Raw genomic sequence first — 23,382 nt, 5'->3', positions numbered from 1 at the left:
GGAGCCAAAGCTGCCACTAATAGAGAAGCAAGATCTGTTCGGGTGTTGATGCTGTGAGCCCCTCCGTCCTACACTCCGGTTGTGTATGTGAGTAAATAAAACTAGATATCATAAAGACGCCACAGTCTCCGCTGACCTTCGTTCCAAGGAAACCGAAGATGGGGAAGCGCCTGGGACCCCTGGAATCTCACCGCTCAGAGACTGGGGTAGTTTGCAAATACAAACACACATACAATAATTTGTGCCTGTGTTCCTAATAGATAACTAAGTGTGAAGAGCATGTCATGTGCTTCAGCAAAAGCCCTCCTGAAAATAAGGAAATGCAACCCCCATTGCTGGTCGACTCAAAAAAGAAACAAAGGAATCTGCTCTGGTGTCCCATGAGGTCTGTGGGGCCCTTAAGTAAGAGGAGCCATTGCTTTTCTTTCTTTTCTTTTTTTTAAAAATAAGTTAATTAAAGAAATTTTAACACAATCAAATATTCAAATTTCATTTTACAATTTCAATTAACATCCCCCCGCCATGCGAATTCCCCCAACTTCCCTTCCTGGTTTATAACATCTCTGTTTCTTTTGCTTATAAATTTGTATTCCTTATATATTAAAATGAAGTTTATAACATTTGTCTCTTCCTTCTCATTTTTACCTCATAACTGCATTTTCTGTTTGTATTAGTCCACTGTAAGTGTATCACTCAAATCCTGCCAGTGAGTTCATTTCTATGCATTGTTTCTGTATATACATCTTAAAAGGTTCCCAATCCTTTTTAAAGTCATTATTGTCCTTATCTTTAAGTCTCTGTTAGCTTCGCCATTTCAGCCTATTCCATCAACTTTTCTTGCCAGTGTTCTTTCACTGGTTTTTAATCCCCTTTCCATCTTTGAGCTAGTAAAATTCTGGCCACTGTTGTCACATACATGAAGAGATTTTCCTTATCTTTTGGTAAATCCTGCCCTAAAATACCTAATAAAAATGCTTCTGATCTTTTAACAAAGGTTATCTTAAAACATTTTTTTCATTTCATTATAGATCATCTCCCAATAGGTGGAGCCAGGTGGGCCCAGGTCCAGGGGGAGGGGGGTTGCCATGGTGACAAGGACCGGTAAAAGCCATAGACTTGCAGGCGGCCATTTTGGGTTAGCAGTGAGGCGAGTGGAGGAGAGAGCAGTTGGTGGCAGTTGACGGAGGACAAGGCGAGGCAATCAGTGGATTCTTATTTTCTCAGTTTCTTATTTCATTTATTACTTATTTTTCTCTTCTTGAAATTGTGCCACAGGCTTTCTTCATCCAGCAATGGTGAGTATTGGAGGAAACAAGAGTAGGGAGAGCGTAGCTGTCAACGTTTCCCTTTTTTGAAGGGAAATTCCTTATTCTGAACAGGATTCCTCGCATGAAAAGGGAAAAGTTGACAGCTATGAGGGAGAGGATCCCAAAGACCTCCTCCCCACTGCCAGGACTCTCACTTGTGAGGAACTGACAGCCTGACTTTTGCTGGAGGCAGAGCAAGATCTCTTGCTCCAGGTGACAGAGCTGCCAGGCAGCTGCCCTGAGAGGCCTCCACGCCCTTCAGGTGTCCAAGCACCGGACAGTGGAGGCCATTCTGGGGCTGCCGGAGAGGAGGACCCTGCTGGCTTACGTTCAGGTATCCTGTCTGAAAGGGGAATCATCTTAGGGACTTCCTGTGAAATTCTGCGTCAGGGATGCTGTTCCTAGAATGGAGGCATGTGCAAGAGGTCAGTCGCGATCTACTGGTGGATCCACAACTCTGGTCACTGCTCCCTGAGAAAAGCTCAACAACTCTGGGCAAAGACAATGGGTAGATCACTGGCAGGTTTTTTATTACTGGGAGTAGATCTCAGCATCTTGGAAGTTGGACGTCCTGTAGCCTTTCTAGGCCTTTTAACCATAGGTAGGAAAACGTTGCACCCGGGCAGAGACGAAAAGGGTCAATCGACACCAAGGGGTTAAATCCAGAGAAAGAGCTTTATTCTGCCGTTGGGGGGGGGGGGGCGCAGAGGCACCTGTGTGATGGATTCACAAAACAGGCCGCAGAAAAAAACATTTTACAGCAGGTTTTTATCCTTTTTCCCAAACCCCCTTTTCCCCTCTCCCCCTTCACAGGATTGCATAGAAATGTTTCTCTTGTTCCCTGGCTCTGTTCCCGGAAAAGTTTGCAACAATCTAGATGTACTGTTTGACAAGGTCAGCTAGGCCTGAGAAGCAAAAAGGCTTTGTTCTAATTCAGCTACCTTTGTTACATAGAAATATGCTGAGCTAAAAGCTTTTAGCCTTAGAGAGAGAAAAACTTTGAAAAGTGCAGTTTGAAAAGTGCTTGAGGCTTTGAGGCCTGGCTGGGGGAGGAAATTCACAAACAGTTTTAGGGTAACCTAACTGTTCCCCCTAACTGTCCCCCTTCAGTCCCTGCTATAATGCATAGGTATATACACACAAAACAAAACCTGATAAAATCGATAAAAATCCATTAAATAAAACAACTACTCAGAGACAATTCAGAGTGGGAGAACTCTGAAATTTACCTGTGGAAAGAATCTTGCATGTTATATTTGGACCTTGGCAACCTTTCTTCCATTGTTGATGGTTCAGTACTTCACCATTATTTCCCCTTTGGGACCCCCTGGGGCAAAGATTTGGGGCAACCAACCATTTTACACAAACACACAAAAGGGGTCCTTCTCACTGCCGTTCCCTCAATGGCTCCCAATTTTACAAAAAGAAATTTGAATCAAGTTTCATGTGCAGAGCATAGCTTTGTCACCTCTTGGTTTAAACCTACTTTTTCTTTCCTTCTTTTTTTTTTTTTAACTAACGTAGCCACTGTACATGTACAGGGTACATGATTCAGCAATCTATTATACCATTTGAAGTGTTGCATCACAAAAATATATCATCTGCCCGATAACAAATGTTGGAAATGTAAAGAGAATGAAGGTACAGAAAGAGGATATGTGGATAAAGATTCAAAATTCCAGAGCGAAATTATAAACAACGATGTGAGAACACTATCTAAAATGTATAAGATGCTGTTAGAGTGGAATTTAGGAGATGAGGAAGTCAAGGCAGTAATGATCCACTGGGCTAGAGATGTGGGACATAGTATACAATTTGAAGATTGGGAAAAACTGTGGAAAGAGGGTATAAACTTTTCAGCATCTATGTCAATAAGGGAAAACGTCATGAAGATGTTTTACAGGTGGTATATAACACCTTTAAAACTATCGAAAATGTATAGGGTTTGTAATAAATGCTGGAAATGTAAAGTTCAGGAGGGCTCCTTTTACCACATGTGGTGGGAGTGTAGGAAAGTGAAAGGATTTTGGGAAAAAATATATATTGAACTCAAGAAGATCTTAAAGTATACGTTTACAAAAAAACCAGAAATCTTCTTGTTAGGGATATTAGGGAATGAGATAAAAAAGAAGGATTGTAAATTTGTGTACTATGCGGTTACAGCAGCAAGGGTAATTCTAGCCCAGAAATGGAAACAGCAGGATATACCAACGGTGGATGAGTGGAGATCGAAGTTATTGGACTACGCGGAGTTGGACAAACTGACAGGAAAAATTAGATATCTAAGAGACCAAAAGTTCATTAAGGATTGGGGGAAATATGTAGACTACCTGGAATATGTAAGTGAGGGACTAACAACGCTAGTGGGATTTAAAGAAGCACTGTGAAGCATTAAGAGTTATTGTCTAAAGGAAATAGATGAAAAGAGAAATATATAATGTCAATATAAATTAGGGAATGCGTAATCTAGATTATAATTACGAATGATTTTCGGATAAGCTGAAGGAAGTCCCAAAAGAGAAAGCAATGTAAAATCTTTGATGGAGTACTTAATGTGGTTTTTTTTTTGTTCTTTTTTCTTATTTGTATTTTATTATTTACATATATATTTTTGTTATTTCTCTATTTGAAGTAAATTAATAAAAATTCATATGAAAAAAAAAAAAGAGAATGAAGGTACATTCTTTCACCTTTGGTGGACGTGCCCAAAGATTAAGGCTTTCTGGGAGATGAGCTATAATGAAATGAAAAAGGTATTTAAATATACCTTTCTGAAAAATACAGAGGCCTTTCTCCTGGGCATAGTCGGCCAATTGGTGCCAAAGAAGGATAGAACGTTCTTTATGTATGCAACAACAGCAGCAAGAATACTTATTGCAAAGTATTGGAAGACACAAGATCTACCCACCCTGGAAGAGTGGCAGATGAAAGTGATGGACTTTAAGGAATTGGCGGAAATGACTGGCAGAATCCGAGACCTGGGAGAAGAGTTGGTGGAGGAAGACTGGAAGAAATTTAAAGACTATCTTCAGAAATATTGTAAAATTAATGAATGTTAAAATGATGTTGGATTGGAAATAAGTGGTGTTAGCAACAAAGTTAATAAGAATATGCAAAAATGAATTGATAATGGATGAAAATACAGAGTTATAAAATGTTAAGATATAGAGTTAAGATAAATGAAAGAGGGTAAGGATTTGCTGACTTGATTATTTAAATGGGAATACAAGAAGGGGAGGTGTGAGGAGGTCAAAGAAACAAGCAAATGAGTTTTAAGTTATGAAAAATGGAATTGTTTTTAATTTTTCTTATTTTTTCTGTGCTTTTATATGTTGTATCTTTCTTTTTCTTTTTTCTTTTATTATGTGTTCTTGTATTTATGTTTTTGTAAAACCTCAATAAATATTTCTTTAAAAAAAAGAAAAGAAAAGTGTTGCATGACCTGACTAAATTACCATTTGAATAAAGCCATGATTGGCTTGTCCTACCAGGGACTCAAGGAAGGCGAAGGGGTAGATTTAAGATTTAAGAGACCAAATTCCCAAGGGCATAAAACCTTTTCAGTTAGTTTAAAATCCACTTTCCCAGTTTGATGTCCTAAGACATTTCTCATACGTATGCTTTCCTGTTTCTTTTTGCTTAGCAAGCAGGCTTATAGATCTGAAACTTTAAATAGATCAGAACTTCAACATTCAGACAACCCAACAACTCAACTTTCCCACCAAAAGCCAGTAATAAAAGTTTGATCAAGGCACATTCCACCTAATTATGAATTTGTATGTGCTTTAAACCTTGGCTGGACTTTAGCCTATTTGAAGTCCAATTTGAATAACAGACAAAGTGATGAAAATCCCCAGATAATCACTCAAATGCTTGATATCGCCAGCTCTGCTTCAAAACATCACCGCTTTCACCTCCCACTTCTTAACACTCTCTATTCCAAACTCTGAAAACCAGTCCTTCCATCTTTTTCTACCAAAGAGCAAAGCTTGGCTAAATTTCACCCCACCATAAATTAAAATTCACTCTCCAATGCTTGCAGACACATCCCTTCTCCTTCGGTGATGCCCAGAATTGAACACATTGTGACAACTTTAAAGATTTGCCACCCCATGCCATTTCTGTAACATCTGCAATCATGTGTGTTGTGTTAGCAATTCACTCCTCCCATTGCTGGATATGTGGCTAGTATGTCACATGTCTCTCTTTACTTTCTTTTAAAAAAATGAATATTTATTGAATTTTATAACAAATAAAAATACAGATCTCAATCATCATGTTATTTGCCATTGTTTTCCCTCCCCTCTTCTGGACTTCCCTCAACTTCCCCTCTGCTGAGTTATTTAGCTTTATTTGTTGTATCCTGCTTTTCTTATATAAAAGCAATTTCCCAAATCATTTCTCTAAAGTGTCTGTTCCTGAAATAAAGTTGTGAACGTTTATTCAAACTCTGCCAGTGAATCCAGTCCATTTTGTTGTTTCTGCAAATAGACTGTAAATGGTTCCCAGACTCTTTTGAAGTCCTTTTTGTCCTTCTCTCATAGTTTATCTGTTAGCTTAGCCAACTCTGCATAGTTTATCAGTTTTTCTTGCCTTTATTCCTTTGATGGTATGTCTTCTGTCTTCCAATATTGTGCAATCAAGATTCTGGCCGTTGTTGTAGCATACATAAATAATATTCATTTTTCTTTGGGCAGCGCTTGGTTTGGGATACCTAACAAAAAGGGTGTTTAAGAAAGTTCATTTTGTATTCTGCTCTGGTCAGACCTCACCTGGAGTACTGTGTCCAGTTCTGGGCACCACAGTTCAAGAAGGACATTGACAAACTGGAACGTGTCCAGAGGAGGGCAACCAAAATGGTCAAAGGCCTGGAAACGATGCCTTATGAGGAACGGCTAAGGGAGCTGGGCATGTTTAGCTTGGAGAAGAGGAGGTTAAGGGGTGATATGATAGCCATGTTCAAATATATAAAAGGATGTCACATAGAGGAGGGAGAAAGGTTGTTTTCTGCTGCTCCAGAGAAGCGGACACGGAGCAATGGATCCAAACTACAAGAAAGAAGATTCCACCTAAACATTAGGAAGAACTTCCTGACAGTAAGAGCTGTTCGACAGTGGAATTTGCTGCCAAGGAGTGTGGTGGACTCTCCTTCTTTGGAGGTCTTTAAGCAGAGGCTTGACAACCATATGTCAGGAGTGCTCTGATGGTGTTTCCTGCTTGGCAGGGGGTTGGACTCAATGGCCCTTGTGGTCTCTTCCAACTCTATGATTCTATGATTCTATGAACATGAAGCTGTTTACTTTCCTAGGCTTGGAAAGTGTAAGAACGGAAGTCAGTCTTATCTCTTCTGCTCTGCTGTGCTTTTGCACTGTTCTGTGTCTCCCTGTCTGTTGCTGAAGAAGAGAGAGGACGCCATTATAATCCCTTTGGTGTTGACTGCAAATGTGATGAGCATCCCCTCAGTTCCTTCATCCACTTTTCCCCAGGATGAGGAGGAACCATGAAGGAGTCCTCTTTGGGTTTGGTCAGTCAAATCCACCTAACAGTTACCTCATTCAGCCCACATTTTACCACCTTCCTCACATAAACATCACAGAGGACTTTGTCAAAAGCCTTACTGAAATCGAGATGCACAATTTCCACAGCAGTCCCCTGATCAACAAACTTTGTAACTCCATCCACAAAAAGAAAAGAAAAGGAGAGATTTATTTGGCATCACTTGTTTTTGAGAAAGCAATGCTTTCATCCTGTATGTTTATAATGTAAAATCTTCAGATGAAGAGCAAATAAATTTTAAAAAGAATAAATGAGGATATTGACAAGCTGGAACATGTGCAAAGGAAGGAGATTCATGTCTTTATCTAATCTGGAAACCACACGACCCAGTGCTGCCGACTTGAATAAAACATTGGTGGGGGGCCAGGTAAGGCCCGCCTTGCACAATCAATCACATGATGTATGCACACCATTTGAATGGCAATGCCTATAAAGGCGGCAACTTTTTAAAAAAGTAATACTTTGAGCCCGTACTTCAATTTCCCAGCAGCTCCCCTTGCCCCAGAGACACTTCTAGCATTCCATCTCCTCTACCTGTGGCATTGTTCAGCAGTGGGGAAAGTGACCTCTTCACACCGGATCTCCATTTGGTATGGCCCTTTCCAGGTTTTCCCCTGCCCCTTGTGTTTGTCTTTCATTTGTTCTCCTATGTGTGGGTACTCTAGGTGGCGCAGAAAGCACCTAGAAGCTCCCTAAAGGTTGAAGTGCCGATCAAACTTCTGTTTTGCGCTCTATTAATTCCAATTAGCAGTACTGGGGGTGGTTCAGATTCTGTGGCAGTGCTTTTGGCCAGCAGAGGGTGTCACAGGGCCAGCCTACTTTCCCTTTAAAGCAAACTTGGGTCTCCAGCTGGTTTTGGACTACGGCTCCCATCATCCCTAACTAGCAGGACCAATGGGGAGGGATGATGGGAGCTGTAGTCCGGGAGCTGCTGGGGACCCAAGTTTGGGAAAGCCTCTTTTAAAGAAACTTTTGCGTTTTGCCCGGAAAGATGGGACCTGTCCACATTTGTATTTTCTTGTATTTTGTTTTCCTCATGACCTTTGTGAGTTTATTTTTTTATTTTTTAAGAGAAGGATAAAAGGTTGTGTTTGGGGGGAAAAAAAACACCAAAAACTGGGGGGTGGCATCCTCAAATATTTTATTGGGGGATGGGTCAAAGACCCCTAGGCCTTTAAGAGTTGGCGCCTATTCCCTACACCCACAGGTCTCAGGATGGTTACAACATAAAAACACCACATAAAAACACAAAACATCACATGTTAAAAGGGCATTAGATGTATTTTTTTAATTATTTATTAATGTTCTTATGTTATATCGGTAAACATGATCATGTTACATTACAAGGCTTATTTTACTATAATTTTCAACATGTATACAAAGTTGACATGCTAAAAGAAAAAAAAACAAGGACAAAAAATTATTCCAAAATCATATATGTACCAACACTTTGGACTTCCTGTCTATCCCGTTGTATATTCCTTTTTCACAAATGAATGTATTCTTATTATTGTATATTTCTTTACATTTTTTTCTAATACATTCCTATATCAATATGTACCCTTGGTCTTATTTCTCAACTCAGTCTCTTTCCAACGTCAATTGAATGCTAGCATAGATAGCGAACCATTACTGTATTTTTGAACATTTGTCAACTGCACCATTTCAGCAAATTCTTGTAGCTTGTTATGCCAGTCCATTACTGTCGGGACTTCGTCTTCCTTCCACCCCTTTCCCACCAAAGTCCAAGCTGTGGCCGTTGCATATAAAAATACCTCTCTAAAGGCATTTGGGATGTCCGTGCCAACAATACTTAACAGAAATCCCTCTGGTCTTTTTAGAAAGGTTATTCCAAACACTTTTTTTAACTCATCATAAATTAAGGCCCATAATACTTTGATCTTCATACATGTCAATTAGCCAAAGCCTGGATTCTAAAGCTGTATAATGGTTTTTCCCACCTTTGTATGGATTCTTTGATGGGAAGTGAGATTCCGGCTGTTACTGAAGCTCTTTCAACATTCCACACACTGATAAGGTTTCTCCCCTGTGTGAATTCTTTGATGGGTAGTGAGATGGGAGCTCTGACTGAAGCTCTTTCCACATTCCACACACTGATAAGGTTTCTCCCCTGTATGAATCCTTTGATGGGTAGTGAGAGAGGAGGTATGAGTGAAGCTCTTTCCACATTCCACACACTGATAGGGTTTCAAGCCTGTATGAATTTTTTGATGGGAAGTGAGAGAGAAGGTCTGACTGAAGCTCTTTCCACATTCCACACACTGATAGGGTTTCTCCCCTGTATGAATTCTTTGATGGGAAGTGAGATGGGAGCTTTGACGGAAGCTCTTTCCACATTCCACACACTGATAAGGTTTTGCCCCTGTATGAATTCTTTGATGGGAAGTGAGAGAGGAGCTATCAGTGAAGCTCTTTCCACATTCCACACACTGATAGGGTTTCTCCCCTGTATGAATTCTTTGATGGGAAGTGAGAGAGGAGCTCTGAATGAAGCTCTTTCCACATTCTACACACTGATAGGGTTTCTCCCCTGTATGAATTCTTTGATGGCAAGTGAGATTGCGGCTGTTTCTGAAGCTCTTTCCACATTCCACACACTGATAGGGTTTTGCCCCTATATGAATTCTTTGATGGGAAGTGAGAAAGGAGCTATCAGTGAAGCTCTTTCCACATTCCACACACTGATAGGGTTTCCCCACTGTATGAATTCTTTGATGGGAACTGAGATGGGAGCTCTGACTCTTTCCACATTCCACACACTGATAGGGTTTGGCCACTGTATGAATTCTTTGATGGGAAGTGAGATGGTGGCTGTGACTGAAGCTCTTTCCACATTCCACACACTGATAAGGTTTCTCCCCTGTATGAATTCTTTGATGGGAAGTGAGAGCGGAGCTCTGATTGAAGCTCTTTCCACATTCCACACACTGATAGGGTTTCTCACCTGTATGAATTCTCTGATGGGAAGTGAGATTGTGGCTGTGACTGAAGCTCTTTCCACATTTCATGCACTGATAAGGTTTCTCCCCTGTATGAATCCTTTGATGGGAGGTGAGAGAGGAGCTATCAGTGAAGCTCTTTCCACATTCCACACACTGATAGGGTTTCTCCCCTGTATGAATTCTTTGATGGGAAGTGAGATGGGAGCTCTGACTGAAGCTCTTTCCACATACCACACACTGATAGGGTTTCTCCCCTGTATGAATCCTTTGATGGGAGGTGAGGGAGGAGCTATCAGTGAAGCTCTTTCCACATTCCACACACTGATAGGGTTTCTCCCCTGTATGAATTCTTTGATGGGAAGCAAGATTCTGGCTGTGACTGAAGCTTTTTCCACATTCCATGCACTGATAGAGTTTATTTCCAATAAGATTTTGTTGATGGTAAGTGTAATGGGAGCTCTCACTGCAGCTTTCTCCACACTCCACATTTTTACGTGGCTTCTCCTCTCTGGGGATTTTTTCACGGTCACCTTTGTTCTCTATTTCCAATTCATCAAAATCTGCAATGGAGACAAAAAGGGATTAGAGCCTCCGGAATAAATGGAGAAGAACTGAAGGGAGTTGTGTCATATGACACATGAGAGCAGAAGCAGGAAACAGGCTGAGAGGTGCTGGGACGGCATAATCATTTGGGTATACTAAAGTCATTCAGGCCTAACTGCTAACTGTTGAGTCACTCTGACATGTGACTTGGCAGCCATTTTCTCTCTTTGTTCTCCGTAAGATTTCAGTCAGAGTCAGTCTGCCTCAGTTGTGAGCAGAGTCAGTATATAATCTCAGTCAAACTGTTTGGAACCATGTTTTTATGAAGAAGTTTATTTTAACTCAGTAAAGCTCTTATTCTTTCACTTAGAAACTCAGGATTATTAATTTACACTGCGCGTCAAATTGGGTATGTGTTCATTACCTGTGTTGTTTGTCATTAACCAACATATTTATTATTGGATTCTGATGAATTGTTGAATGTTGCTTTCTTTGATACACAGTAGTGATCAAAATCCCCTTGCTGTTGCGAAGGGACTTGAATACCTCGGAGAAGCTATGCAAAGAAATAGAGGAAAACAATAGAATGGGAAAAAGCAGAGATCTGTTCAAGAAAATTGGAGATATGAAAGGAACACTTTGTACACAGATTACCATAATAAAGGACAAAAGTGGTAAGGACCTAACAGAAGCAGAAGACATCAAGAAGAGGTGGCAAGAATACACAGAGGAACTATACCAGAAAGAAATGGATGTCTCATACACCCCAGGTAGTGTGGTTGCTGACCTTGAGCCAGACATCCTGGAGAGTGAAGTCAAATGGGCCTTAGAAAGCACTGCTAATAACAAGGCCAGTGGAAGTGATGATATTCCAGCTGAACTATTTTAAATTTTAAAATATGATGCTGTTAAGGTGCTACACTCAATATGCCAGCAAATTTGGAAAACTCAGCAGTGGCCAGAGGATTGGAGAAGATCAGTCTACATCCCAATCCCAAAGAAGGGCAGTGCCAAAGAATGTTCCAACTACCGCACAATTGCACTCATTTCACACACTAGAAGGTTATGCTTAAAATCCTACAAGGCAGGCTTAAGCAGTATGTGGACCAAGAACTCCCAGAAGTGCAAGCTGGATTTAGAAGGGGCAGAGGAACCAGAGACCACATTGCAAACATGCGCTGGATTATGGAGAAAGCTAGAGAGTTCCAGAAAGACATCTACTACTGTTTCATTGACTATGCAAAAGCCTTTGACTGTGTCAACCACAGCAAACTATGGCAAGTTCTTAAAGAAATGGGAGTGCCTGATCACCTCATCTGTCTCCTGAGAAATCTCTATGTGGGACAAGAAGCTACAGTTAGAACTGGATATGGTACAACTGACTGGTTCAAAATTGGGAAAGGAGTACGGCAAGGCTGTATATTGTCTCCCTGCATATTTAACTTATATGCAGAATTCATCATGCAAAAGGCTGGGCTGGATGAATCCCAAGCCGGAATTAAGATCGCCGGAAGAAATATCAACAACCTCAGATATGCAGATGACACAACCTTGATGGCAGAAAGTGAGGAGGAATTAAAGAACCTTTTAATGAGGGTGAAAGAGGAGAGCGCAAAATATGGTCTGAAGCTCAACATCAAAAAAACGAAGATCATGGCCACTGGTCCCATCACCTCTTGGCAAATAGAAGGGGAAGAAATGGAGGCAGTGAGAGATTTTATTTTCTTCGGCTCCACAATCACTGCAGATTGTGACAGCAGTCACGAAATTAAAAGACGCCTGCTCCTTGGGAGAAAGGCAATGGCAAACCTAGACAGCGTCTTAAAAAGCAGAGACATCACCTTGCCAACAAAGGTCCGTATAGTTAAAGCCATGGTTTTCCGAGTAGTGATGTATGGAAGTGAGAGCTGGACCATAAAGAAGGCTGATCGCCGAAGAATTGATGCTTTTGAATTATGGTGCTGGAGGAGACTCTCAAGAGTCCCATGGACTGCAAGGAAGATGGAGGGCACAAGGAGAAGGGGATGACAGAGGACGAGATGGTTGGGCAGTGTTCTCGAAGCTACGAGCATGAGTTTGACCAAACTGTGGCAGACAGTGGAAGACAGGAGTGCCTGGCGTGCTCTGATCCCTGGGGTCACGAAGAGTCGGACACGACTAAGCGATTAAACAACAACAACGACATTACTCCACAGAAAAGTGGTGTTATGAGCCATCAAACCTCAGAAATACACTTTCCACAAAAGGTTTCCACAATTTTGACCACCAGTATAAGTTGTTCATTTTAAGTTAATGTTCTTTCTCTATGGCATCAGAATATTATTATTGATGTTTCATGTTTATATATGTGTTGGAAGCCGCCCAGAGTGGCTGGGACAACCCAGCCAGATGGGCAGGGTACAAATAAAAATATCAGCTTTGTTCCGGAGCTGACAGAGGCTAGAATGTATGAAAGCAGGCAAAGAGAGATAAGGAAACTGGAATGTGAGCTGGAATGTGAGAGGGAGGAGGGGCAGCCGAGTGGCAGAGCTTTAGAGAACAGAGAGCAGGCAGCAGATAGGAAAAATCCACAAAATACCAATCTTAGCTCAGAGACAGAAGGGGAGAGGCCAGGAATAGCTAGCCCAAAAACTCGAAGGCGCGAAAAGGTCAGTGAGAGGAGGGGAAAGAGCAGAAGCGATAGGGTTTTTTCCCCTCTTGGAAGAAGAGGAAGGGGCGGAGTTTAGACTTGGCAACTGCAAACTTGAAGTCAGACATGGAGTGAAGGAGCTCCGGAGTGATTTATGTGTTTGAGCAATAAACCTGAGATAATTACTGCCGGTGTCTCGCTTCTGTGGGAGAGCCAAGCCATTACAAAAAAATTTTATTATTACTACAGTGGTACCTGTTCTGGAAAAAATTAAGTTTGTAAACCGAGGTACCATTGTATCATCCTCATCACTGCTACTGCTACCTGAGATTCCATAAGCCTAGCTCTTCTCTGGGATGGATTTTGTTTGGCCCAGTCATGGCATCCCCTCCATCTCCAATGTCAATCCTTGGTCTCTCCCACAAACGTGGGAGGACTCTGGCTGTTAATAATTTCAGATTTATTGCTAAAACAACAAACTTGGACGGAGCTCCTCTACTCACCGTCCTCCCCACAAGATGGAGTTGCCCAGACTGAGCTCCTCCCCCTTCCCCAGCACGGAAGCCCCCACCTTCTCTTCCAGTATCTTTCGCCTGTCTTGACCACTTTTCAGATCCTATGAGATTTGGCAGAGAATGCTTCCTGCATTCCAGCATCTGACTCACTCCTGTAGCTCTCACACAGCTGTCTGTCACTCTGTCTCTCTTTTTCTTCTCCCCTTTGTTCAGAGCTCAGATTACAGTTGCTCTCCCCCTCCTCTCTGCCTTCCGCTGCTAACTCTCCTCTCCCTAGGCCTGCTTCTTCTCTGGCTGGCAGCACCTGAGCTTCGCTGCCAGTCGTCTCTTTGGTCAACCCAAGACTGACAGGAGCAAAAACAAAAACCTGAAGCTACTCAGCTTTCCTAACAATTCTGTAGCTGACATTTAAGATGGCCTCCGAAGTTCAGACCAGCCCAATCTGGTGGGATGCGTCCAAGGGATAGGGGGCATTTGGCAGGCCCCCAGCTGGCTCCAGCCCACCGGCCGGTAACCGGGCAAACTCTGGTCCGCGGAACAGCATCAAACAGCAACCTGCAACTTCAGAACTCTATAGAAGCTGGAGCACCCTCTAATCAGGAGAGTAATTAACTCTTTGCGACAGAAGGGTGGACAGAGGCATATGTAACTTAACCTATATGCAGAATTCATCATGCGAAAGGCTGGGCTGGATGAATCCCAAGCCAAAATTAAGATTGCCGGAAGAAATATCAGATATGCAGATGACACAACTTTGAGGGCAGAAAGTGAGGAGGAATTAAAGAACCTTTTAATGAGGGTGAAAGAGGAGAGTGCAAAATATGGTCTGAAGCTCAACATCAAAAAAAGGAAGATCATGGCCACTGGGCCCATCACCTTCTGGCAAATAGAAGGGGAAGAAATGGAGGCAGTGAGAGATTTTATTTCCTTGGGCTCCATGATCACTGCAGATGGTGACAGCAGTCACGAAATTTAAAGACGCCTGCTTTTTGAGAGAAAAGCAATGACCAACTTAGATAGTATCTTTAAAAGCAGAGACATCACCTTGCCAACAAAGGTCCATATAGTTAAAGCTATATGGGAAAGATGGAGGGCACAAGGAGAAGGGGACGACAGAGGACGAGATGGTTGGACAGTGTTCTCGAAGCTACGAGCATGAGTTTGAGCAAACTGCGGGAGACAGTGGAAGACAGAAGTGCCTGGCGTGCTCTGGTCCCTGGGATCACAAAGAGGCGGACACGGCTAAGCGATTAAACAACAACAGGAGTGGCCAAAACTGTGGAAGCCTTTTGGGAAAAAAGTGTATTTCAGAGGTTTGATGGCTCATAACCCCACTTCTTTTGGAGTAATATTATAAAGTTATATATCAGTGGGAAGATAATTTAATCAAGAATGCAATCCAAGAAAGTTTGTTCAATTATCTGTATTCTATCAAACATAATAGCCAAATAAGCAGAAAAAGGAAGCACAACATACTTAGGTTGACTTTTGTCAGTGTGTTACGTGATTGCTAACAAGTTCGTTGGTTGATTGCTAACAAGTTGGTTGGTTTTAAACAGCATTTCCGTGCGCTGCTCTGGTTCGCCAGAAGAGGATTGGTCATGCTGACCACATGACCTGGAAGCTGTATGCCGGCTCCCTTGGCCAATAAAGCGAGATGAGCGCCACAACCCAAGAGTCGTTTGCCACTGGACTTAGCAGTCAGGGGTCCCTTTAACTTTAAACGCACCCCAAATACATAAATGAAATGCTTGAGCCCAAACTGAAGCGTTCTGCAGGTGATCTTTTCCCAGATACTGAAGCATATTTATTTATTTATTTCAACAGGATTCAGCTATGCAATCGACTAAAGAAACTTGTTAATCAGAAGCAACCCAGCAATAAAGCCCAATTAACAGAGGCAATAATTCAGCCTTGGTTTCACATTATTACAGCTGCAGAACTAAAAATTTGGTTCACTTCATGGGAAGGTGTTGTAAGGCCGTAATGAAAGCTTAAAGGTTACCAATGGTTACCAAAGGTTTCACATTTTTTCTTTATGACTGCTGTTCTAATAAATATTCCTTCATAAAAGTCATTGCATTACATTTTTCATTAAATGATATTTCCATTGCTATATAATTTTATGGTATTACTCACTTTCCACAAAAGGTTTCCACAATTTTGGCCACTAGTATAAGTTGTTCATTTTAAAATTAATGTTCTTTTTACATGGAATCAGGTTATTATTATTTATGTTTCATGATGATATATGTGTTGGAAGCCGCCCAGAGTGGCTGGGGCAACGCAGCCAGATGGGAGGTAGAAATAAAATTATTATTATTATTACTACAGTGGTACCTCGATTTAAGAACTGTCCTGTTCCGGAAAAGATTAAGTTTGTAAACCGAGGTACCACTGTATCATCATCATCATCATCATCATCACTGCTACTACTACCTGAGATTCCATAAGCCTAGCTCTTCTCTGGGATGGATTTTGTTTGGCCCAGTCATGGCATCCCCTCCATCTCCAATGTCCGTCGTCTCTTTGGTCAACCCAAGACTGACAGGAGCAAAAACAAAAACCTGAAGCTACTTATCTTTCCTAACAATTCTGAAGCTGACATTTAAGATGGCCTCAGAAGTTCAGACCAGCCCAATCCTGGTAGAAAAAGGAATAATTTGAGGAAGATTGTTCAAAGAAAAAACTGTAATTTACTCTTTATTGTGGGGGTGTTAGGTTCCCAGGTGTTATAGGGGGTGCTGTTGAGCTCTGTGAAAATAGATGAGGTTGGTCACATTGAGGTATTTTTTGAATTTCCAGGCAGATATGACGATGCCACAGGGAGGCTTACCAAGAGAGGCCACGATCCCACGATTCTCCTCCATGACGTCCTTATGCAGAGCTCTCTGGTCAGGATCCAGCAACGCCCACTCCTCGTCCGTAAAACGAACAGCAACATCTTCAAAGCACACTGGACCCTAAAAGAAAAAGGGAAATGTCCTCCTCTGAGACAGCAGAAATATGATCTGCTACACAATGCTCTGTTGTTTCCTTCCTGTTAATGGCGGTTTTGTTTCAATAGGATTGCTTTGCTGCACATTTTAATTATGGGTGCTTATTTTATTCTGCATTTTAATTATGGGTATTTGTCTTTGTGGGCGGCTTCCAACAGAACACTAAAATACAATAATCTATTAAACATTAAAAGCTTCCCTAAACAGGGCTGCCTTTAGATGTCTTCTAAAAGTTTGGTAGTTATTTTTCTCTTTGACATCTGGTGGGAGGTCGTTCCACAGGGCGCGTGCCACTACCAATAAGGCCCTCTGCCTGGTTCCCTGTAACTTGGCTTCTCGCAGCGAGGGAACCGCCAGAAGGCCCTCGGCGCTGTACCTCAGTGTCTGGGCAGAACGATGGAGGTGATGGCGCTCCTTCAGGTATACTGGACCGAGGCCGTTTAGGGCTTTAAAGGTCAGCACCAACACTTTGAATTGTGCTCGGAAACGTACTGGGAGCCAGTGTAGGTCTTTCAAGACTGGTTTATATGGTCTTGACGGTCGCTCACAGTCGCCAGTCTAGCTGCCGCATTTTGGATTAGTTGTAGTTTCCGGGTCACCTTCAAAAGTAGCCCAACATAGAGCGCATTGCAGTACTCCAAGCGAGAGATAACCAGAGCATGCACCACTCTGGTGAGACAGTCTGCGGGCAGGTAGGGTCTCAGCCTGCGTAACAGATGGAGCTGATAAACACCTGCCCTGGACACACAATTGACTTGTGCCTCCATGGACAGCTGCGAGTCCAGAATGACTCCCAGGCTGCGCACCTGGTCCTTCAGGGGCACAGTTACCCCATTCAGGACCAGTGAATCCCCCACACCTGCCCACCTCCTGTCCCCCAAAAACAGTACTTCTCTCTTGTCAGGATTCAATCTCAATCTGTTAGCCGCCATCCATCATCCAACAGCCTCCAGACACTCACACAGGACTTTCACCTCCTTCACTGGTTCCTATTTGAAAGAGAGGTACAGCTGGCTATCATCCGCATACTGATGAGCACCCAGCCCAAAGCCCCTGATGATCTCTCCCAGCAGCTGCATGTAGATGTTGAAAAGCATGGGGGAGAGGACAGAACCCTGAGGCACCCCACAAGTGAGAGTCCAGGGGTCTGAACACTCATCCCCCACCACCACTTTCTGAACACGGCCCAGGAGGAAGGAGCGGAACCACTGTATGACAGTGCCCCCAGCTCCCAGTCCCTCAAGACGGTCCAGAAGGATGTTATGATTGTTCAGAAACCACTCGCTCAATCACCTTGCCCAAGAATGGAAGATTTGAGACTGGGCGATAGTTAGCCATATTGGCAGCAGCTAAAGATGGTTTTTTAATAAGCGGTTTGATAACCGCCTCTTTCAGCGGGTCTGGGAAGGCTCCCTCACAGAGAGAAGCATTCACGACCCCTCAAAGCCCATCGCCCAGCCCTTCCCGGCTAGCTTTTATAAGCCAGGATGGGCAAGGATCAAGGAGACAGGTGGTTGGTTTCACTCGTCCAAGCAGCCTGTCCACATCCTCAGAGGTAACAGATTGGAATTGATCCCACGCAACTTGACTAGACAGGACACTAGCACTCTCCCGCCCCGGCCCTGCTCCATGGTGGAGTCTACCTCTTCCTGAATCTGAGCAACTTTATCTGCAAAAAACTTTGCAAAATCATTGCAGGAGATCATGTGGCCCATACTGGGCCCCGATGTAGCAGGTGGTTCCGCTAAATTGCAAACCACCTGAAAAGTCTCCTGCTGCTGTTTTCTGCAGATGCAATAAAGGCAGCAAAGAAAGTCTTCTTCGCCGTCACTACCGCCACTTGGTAGGTTCGACATTGAGCTCTAACCCGTGTCCAGTCAGCTTCAGAATGAGTTCTCCGCCACCGGCGCTCTAGCCGTCTCAGCAATTGTTTTATTGCCCTCAGATCCGTGGAAAACCACGGGGCTGAGTGGGCTCCATGCAATCAAAGAGGGCCCATCTGCTTCAGCCAATCAAGTCTCTGTTACACATGCCAGGTCAAGTCCTCCATCCATGATCAAGTCATGGATGGCAGTGGTTTTTTGAATCAGTGACTTGGCATTGAACAGCAGCACCTTCAGGTCATGTGGGTATCCCTTGCTGATTCTAGTATCCGTCCAGTCAGGACCAGACCCAGAGGCAGGGATAGTCCTTAAACAATGACTAAACCTGCCTCCTCTGTAATGACATGGTCTGGTCTTAGCGTACCTCCTCCTCCTACCCGTGATCACTGAGATCGGTTGTCCCAGTGCATCCCCCCCCCCCGGAACATCCCCCAGCTATTTTGTGGGCTGGGACACACTACCTGGCAGCCCTGACCCCTCCCCTTAAGAACAAAATAAAACCCTTATAAAAAAAAAATCTAATTCCTGAACCCAACCAAACATCCATGCCACCCCCCACAAAAAAAGTAATCAAAAGGGAAAAAAGAAAATTTTAAAAACATTTTAAAAAGAACATTGCGCCACTCCGAGTCCTCCTGGCCAGCAGGAGCAGCAGCAGCAGCAACTGTCCTTATGAGGCCTGTCAGGCCCCACCCTGGGCCAGGTGGTGAGTGGCAGGAGCAGGGCCCTCACACACTCACGCAGGGGAGTTGTTTCAATAGGATTGCTTTGCTGCACATTTTATTTTTGGATACCTATTTTATTCTAAGTTTTACTTATGGGTATTCGTCTTTGTGCAAATAGGTGGTACTCCACCTTGTGTTTTCCAAGTCATTCTGCCTACGCAAGCATTCGAGTTTCCCCAATGGAAGGGTCCACTTTCTCCTCTCCTCGTGAGCTGTTCTGGGGAGTTCCCTCCCAATGCCCTAGAGCCAAATTCCAGGGGTTCATGGGGGCATGGAGAGGGGGAGGAATGGGGGGCAGGCCCCATTTTGCAGCCAATGGGGCTGGTTAGGTGAATCCAGGCCACTATTTGTTCTCATTTGTCCACTGCTTAGAAACCGATTTTAGCATTCAGTGATCAATCTAGAAATAAAATAAGCCTATTTTAAATGGCCATCTGTCTTGGGTGATTTAGCAGAGATTCCTGCAATGCACGGGGTCTCCTGGCTCTGAGAGACAAGCAGGGAGGGGGGGCAAAAGGAGAGGGAGCCACATGTGGCTCTTCCTTATCCTGACTCACCTCTGCCTCCTGACCTTCCTCTTCCACTTGCCTCCTTCCTCTTCTGCCTCTGATTCTGCACTGCATTCTGCCACAGAGTCTCCCAGCACACTAAGCCCTGTAACCCCTTCAGCTTCTGACACCTCCTCTTGCCAGGCTTCTCCCTCTTCCCCCTCTGACCACCCATCCTTCTTCTACCTCCACTCCTTCGGCTCTGAGCTGTCTTCCCTTCCTGGTTCCCCGGCTGCTTCCTCCCACCATTCCTCTGTGCCCAACCAGTCCATGACATTGCTCCATCCCTCGGCCTCTGTCCCGACAAGGCAGCTTCCCCTGACCTGATCTGGTTCCACAGCCGCTGCTTCCCTTCTGTCCCCATGAAAAGACGGATCAGGAGGTCTTGCCGGCATCCTTCTGTCACCTGCAAGAGAAAAAAGGTGATCAGGACGCCAGGAGTGCCGGCTTCTCTCACAGGTGAAACAGGGCATCTCTTACTACAGATGGGCTTTTGAGAAAGCCTTACCTACTGAGAGCATTTGGACGTTTGTGCCCATTTCATATGTTAGTTGTGCAGAAATACATCTCCCCTCCTCTGGACCCTTCTTCCCAACTGTCTCCCTCCAAAACAAGATGAAAAGAACCCTCAGATGAGTTGGAAAACCAACAGAATGAGACCAAACAGGGCAAAAGCCAGCTTCCTCCTTACCCAGTGGCCTCTCTCTGGTGTCCAACGGAGGCCTCTCTGCCTCACAGGAATCCAGGTCCATTTCTGCAAACAGATCCTTTCCCTGAGAAAGAAACAAGGATTCAAAACAGAGAATGGTGAGAAAGGCTGTGAGATCTCATTCCATGGATGCTTTCCCAGAAAACGGATCGGCCATCAGCAGACCATTATGGGATGTTCTCTGTCCTGTTTGGAGCCCCTTGGGAGTATCCAGAGGGAAGTCTCTCTCACCTGCTTTCTCTCCTCTGCCTGACTCAGGAGGAAACCTTCGGCCAGGGCCACCGCCTGGGAACTGGTCTCCGCTCCGCATTCCCTCACCCAGCTCTCCATCTCCGGGGGAAGGACAGCCAGGAACTCCTCCAAGATCACCAGGTCCAGCATCTCAGCTTTCGTGTGCCTTTCTGGCTTCAGCCATTGGTGGCAAAAGTGGTAGAGTCGGCTGCCAACCTCTCGGGGTCCTTTGGCCTCCTGGCAGCAGAACTGCCTCAACTGCTGGCTCTGCACCTCTAAACGTAGGGTATCCTCCTCACCCAGGATCTTCTGCACTGGGTTTTCCCAGAATCCCCCACTGCTCCCAGTTTGGCTGCCACAGCTGCTTCCTGCCTCAGGGCCAGCTGAGTCTTGCTCATCCATCTGTGCTCTCAGGAAGCCTTTGAGAGATCGGAAGGAACCCTTTAGTCTTCTGACAAGTTCTGCCCTTCTAAATGAGAAGCTGTAGCAAATCCTACAAAGCAAATACATTGTTCTGTTACAAAATTTGTAGGACAGGAAAAGAAATATTTCCCTGAGCAAGCATGGATGAGTCTTGCTGGGAACCAGGGCTGGACTGCACTGCATCCCAGACCATGAGCTATCTTTTTGTAAAGAAAGAGGAGGAAGAGGAGAAGAAATAAGTCTCTTGCCTTCTAGCAATGCAAAATGTGGAGGCAACTGAAGGGATTTCTGGGAGATTAAACAACCTGTTTTCTGCTGCCTTCCAGTCAATGCATGAAGTCAGAACCGACTGACAAGCAAATCGTTTGTATCTTGTGAAAATGGATACTTGGCTCTAGTGGGGGTCCTCAGGAGTTGCTCCCCCCCCCCGCTTCTGTCTCCTTTTCTTGCACTTGGACTCTCTGCCGCTCTCCAGACAGACTCCTGGGGTGGGGTCCCTTTTTATTTGCTCTGAGGGCCAGGTATGTATCTGATCAATCCCCTAAGGTCCAAGTGGGCAGGGCCAAAGAAATCTCCCTTGAAATTTAGGCGGGTAATTTATTATAATTATTTTGCTAGATAACTTAACACTCACACAGCCATTGATGCCAAGGTCCCTGGAGGCTCGGTGAGTAGCAGCGCCCATTTCCGGCTGCTTTGCCAGCAACAATCCCTTTGGGACAGAGAGGATGTGGTCCTGGGATGCCATGCTCTGGGTGCGAGGGGATTGCTGCAGTGGCCTCCGTGGGGAGCTGCCCTTGGAGACGACTGGGAAACTGGTTTGCAATGCAGCAGCCAGACTATGGGCTGGGATCCCTCTCTTTATTCCTCGCCTTTCTCTCCCACCTTTCCTTCCTTCCTTTCTCCATGTGGGGTTTTCTTTTTTGGGGGGGAGGCTAGTCCACCTCCTCGTCCAGCTTTGGAAAACCATTTGCACATGTTTCCTCTGTTGTGCAATGAGGCTGAGCGGTGTCACACAGAGTTAAAGTCCCAGGGACTCCTTTGTTTAAAGAAGGGAGATTTTTTCAGAAAGGGGGGGGGGCGGAGGGCCAAATGAGTTTGGGATCCTCTGATCTCCAGGAAGGAGAGCGTGGCAGACCTGGCCCCTCCCTGATCAGGCCCCCCAGGCCTCCTCCCCTGCTGCAGCCCTGGGACCCCCCCCCCCCGTCTCCCCACTGCACCCTCTGGGGGGAGAGAGAGGAGACTCACCAGATCCCAGGAGGGGACAGCGAGGCAGCCCTTGCAGGAGAGACCCCAAAGCAAGGAAAGGACTGGGGAGGGAGGGGCCTTGGCTCTGGAGGACCTGGCCCCCTCTTGCTTCCTGGCCTCTCTAGGAAGGCAGCTCACTTCCCTTTAACCCTTGCCAAGCCGAGTCCCTCCAGCTCAGCCCTCTCTCGCTTGGCAGAACCTCAGATTTCTATTATTTTTTATGGATTAAGGGGGGCAACTGCCCCCCTGGCTACGCCCATGCCCAGATATCCTTTTGGGGGTGAGGCTCTTGGCTGGACTCTGAGCATCTCCCTCCCTTGGCCAGAAACCAGAGGAAGAGCTTGCAGGGAAAAGGGCTTTGCAGGAGGCAAGGAAGCTCCTCCTAGAATTCCGGAGTGGAGAGATAGGAGGGGATCCCAGGGTCATCTAGTCCAACCCCCAGCAATGCAGGAATCTCCGCTAAAGCATCCATGGCAGATGGCCGTCCGATCTCTGCTTAGAAACCTCCACGGAAGGAGAGTCCACCATCTCCCAAGGGAGACCTTTCCCCTGCCAAAAGGAGTAATAATGAGTAATAAATTAAATGAGTAAATGAGTAATACTTTCTTATGCATGCTTTTTATGCTAATAAAAAAGTATGCCATTTCCCTTTCCAGAAATGCTTAATTGCTAATTCAACGGACTGAAAATGGATTGTTGTTATTTTTATGTTTAGGGAAGCTTTTAATATTTGATGGACTATTGTATTTTAATATTTTGTTGGAAGCCGCCCAGAGTGGCTTGGGAACCCAGCCAGGTGGGCAGGGTATAAATATATTATTATTATTATTATTATTATTATTATTTATTAAATTGATTATTAAATTATTATTATTATTTGATCAGGAGCGTGTTCTCCTTTCGAAAGAGGCAGGTGGAATTTCCAGGGTTGCTAATAGCATAACGTTGAAAGGCTAGGGAAATATGGGGAGCCCTAGAGCATCTGCTTGGCATGCAGAATGTCCCAGTCAGTGTAGACCAGGGGTCCTCAAACCATGTCCCGTGGGCCAAATCCAGCCTGCCAGGGTCCTGCATCTGGCCTGCACGGCCATTTCAGAACCCGC

At 44.5% G+C, this 23,382-nt stretch overlaps 2 protein-coding genes across 2 annotated transcripts in view; both read right to left on the bottom strand.

The window, feature by feature from the left end:
- Positions 1-8,143: 8,143 nt before the first annotated feature.
- Positions 8,144-23,382, bottom strand: part of LOC310760670 (uncharacterized protein) — a 75,866-nt gene continuing 60,627 nt past the window's right edge. The window contains exon 8 of the mRNA XM_083609577.1: positions 8,144-10,231. Coding sequence (XP_083465703.1) covers positions 8,879-10,231 — 1,353 coding nt within the window. The 3' untranslated portion in view covers positions 8,144-8,878. The remainder of the gene's footprint in view (positions 10,232-23,382) is intronic.
- Positions 15,702-21,446, bottom strand: LOC310760862 (zinc finger protein 202-like). The gene is made up of 5 exons (XM_083610075.1): positions 20,609-21,446; positions 20,360-20,441; positions 19,992-20,074; positions 16,350-16,476; positions 15,702-16,267 (listed from the first exon to the last, which is right to left on the bottom strand). The coding sequence occupies exons 1-5, from the start codon at positions 21,212-21,214 to the stop codon at positions 16,191-16,193; spliced, it is 975 nt and encodes a 324-aa protein (XP_083466201.1). The 5' UTR covers positions 21,215-21,446; the 3' UTR covers positions 15,702-16,190.

Source organism: Podarcis filfolensis (assembly GCF_964270895.1).
Source record: "Podarcis filfolensis genome assembly, chromosome: 4".
Lineage (NCBI taxonomy): Eukaryota > Metazoa > Chordata > Lepidosauria > Squamata > Lacertidae > Podarcis > Podarcis filfolensis.
This window is presented reverse-complemented; position numbering and strand designations above follow the sequence as displayed.

What these genes read in the sequence shown, in the direction of transcription:
- LOC310760862 (XM_083610075.1), bottom strand. Translation starts at nt 21,214, where the DNA reads ATGCAGTGCAGTCCAGCCCTGGTTCCCAGCAAGACTCATCCATGCTTG. An exon ending in AGGCAGAGGAGAGAAAGCAG is followed by an intron (nt 20,442 to 20,608) that starts GTGAGAGAGACT and finishes TTTCTTTCTCAG; the next exon opens with GGAAAGGATCTGTTTGCAGA. An exon ending in CGGCTGTGGAACCAGATCAG is followed by an intron (nt 16,477 to 19,991) that starts GTCAGGGGAAGC and finishes TTTTTCTTTTAG; the next exon opens with GGTCCAGTGTGCTTTGAAGA.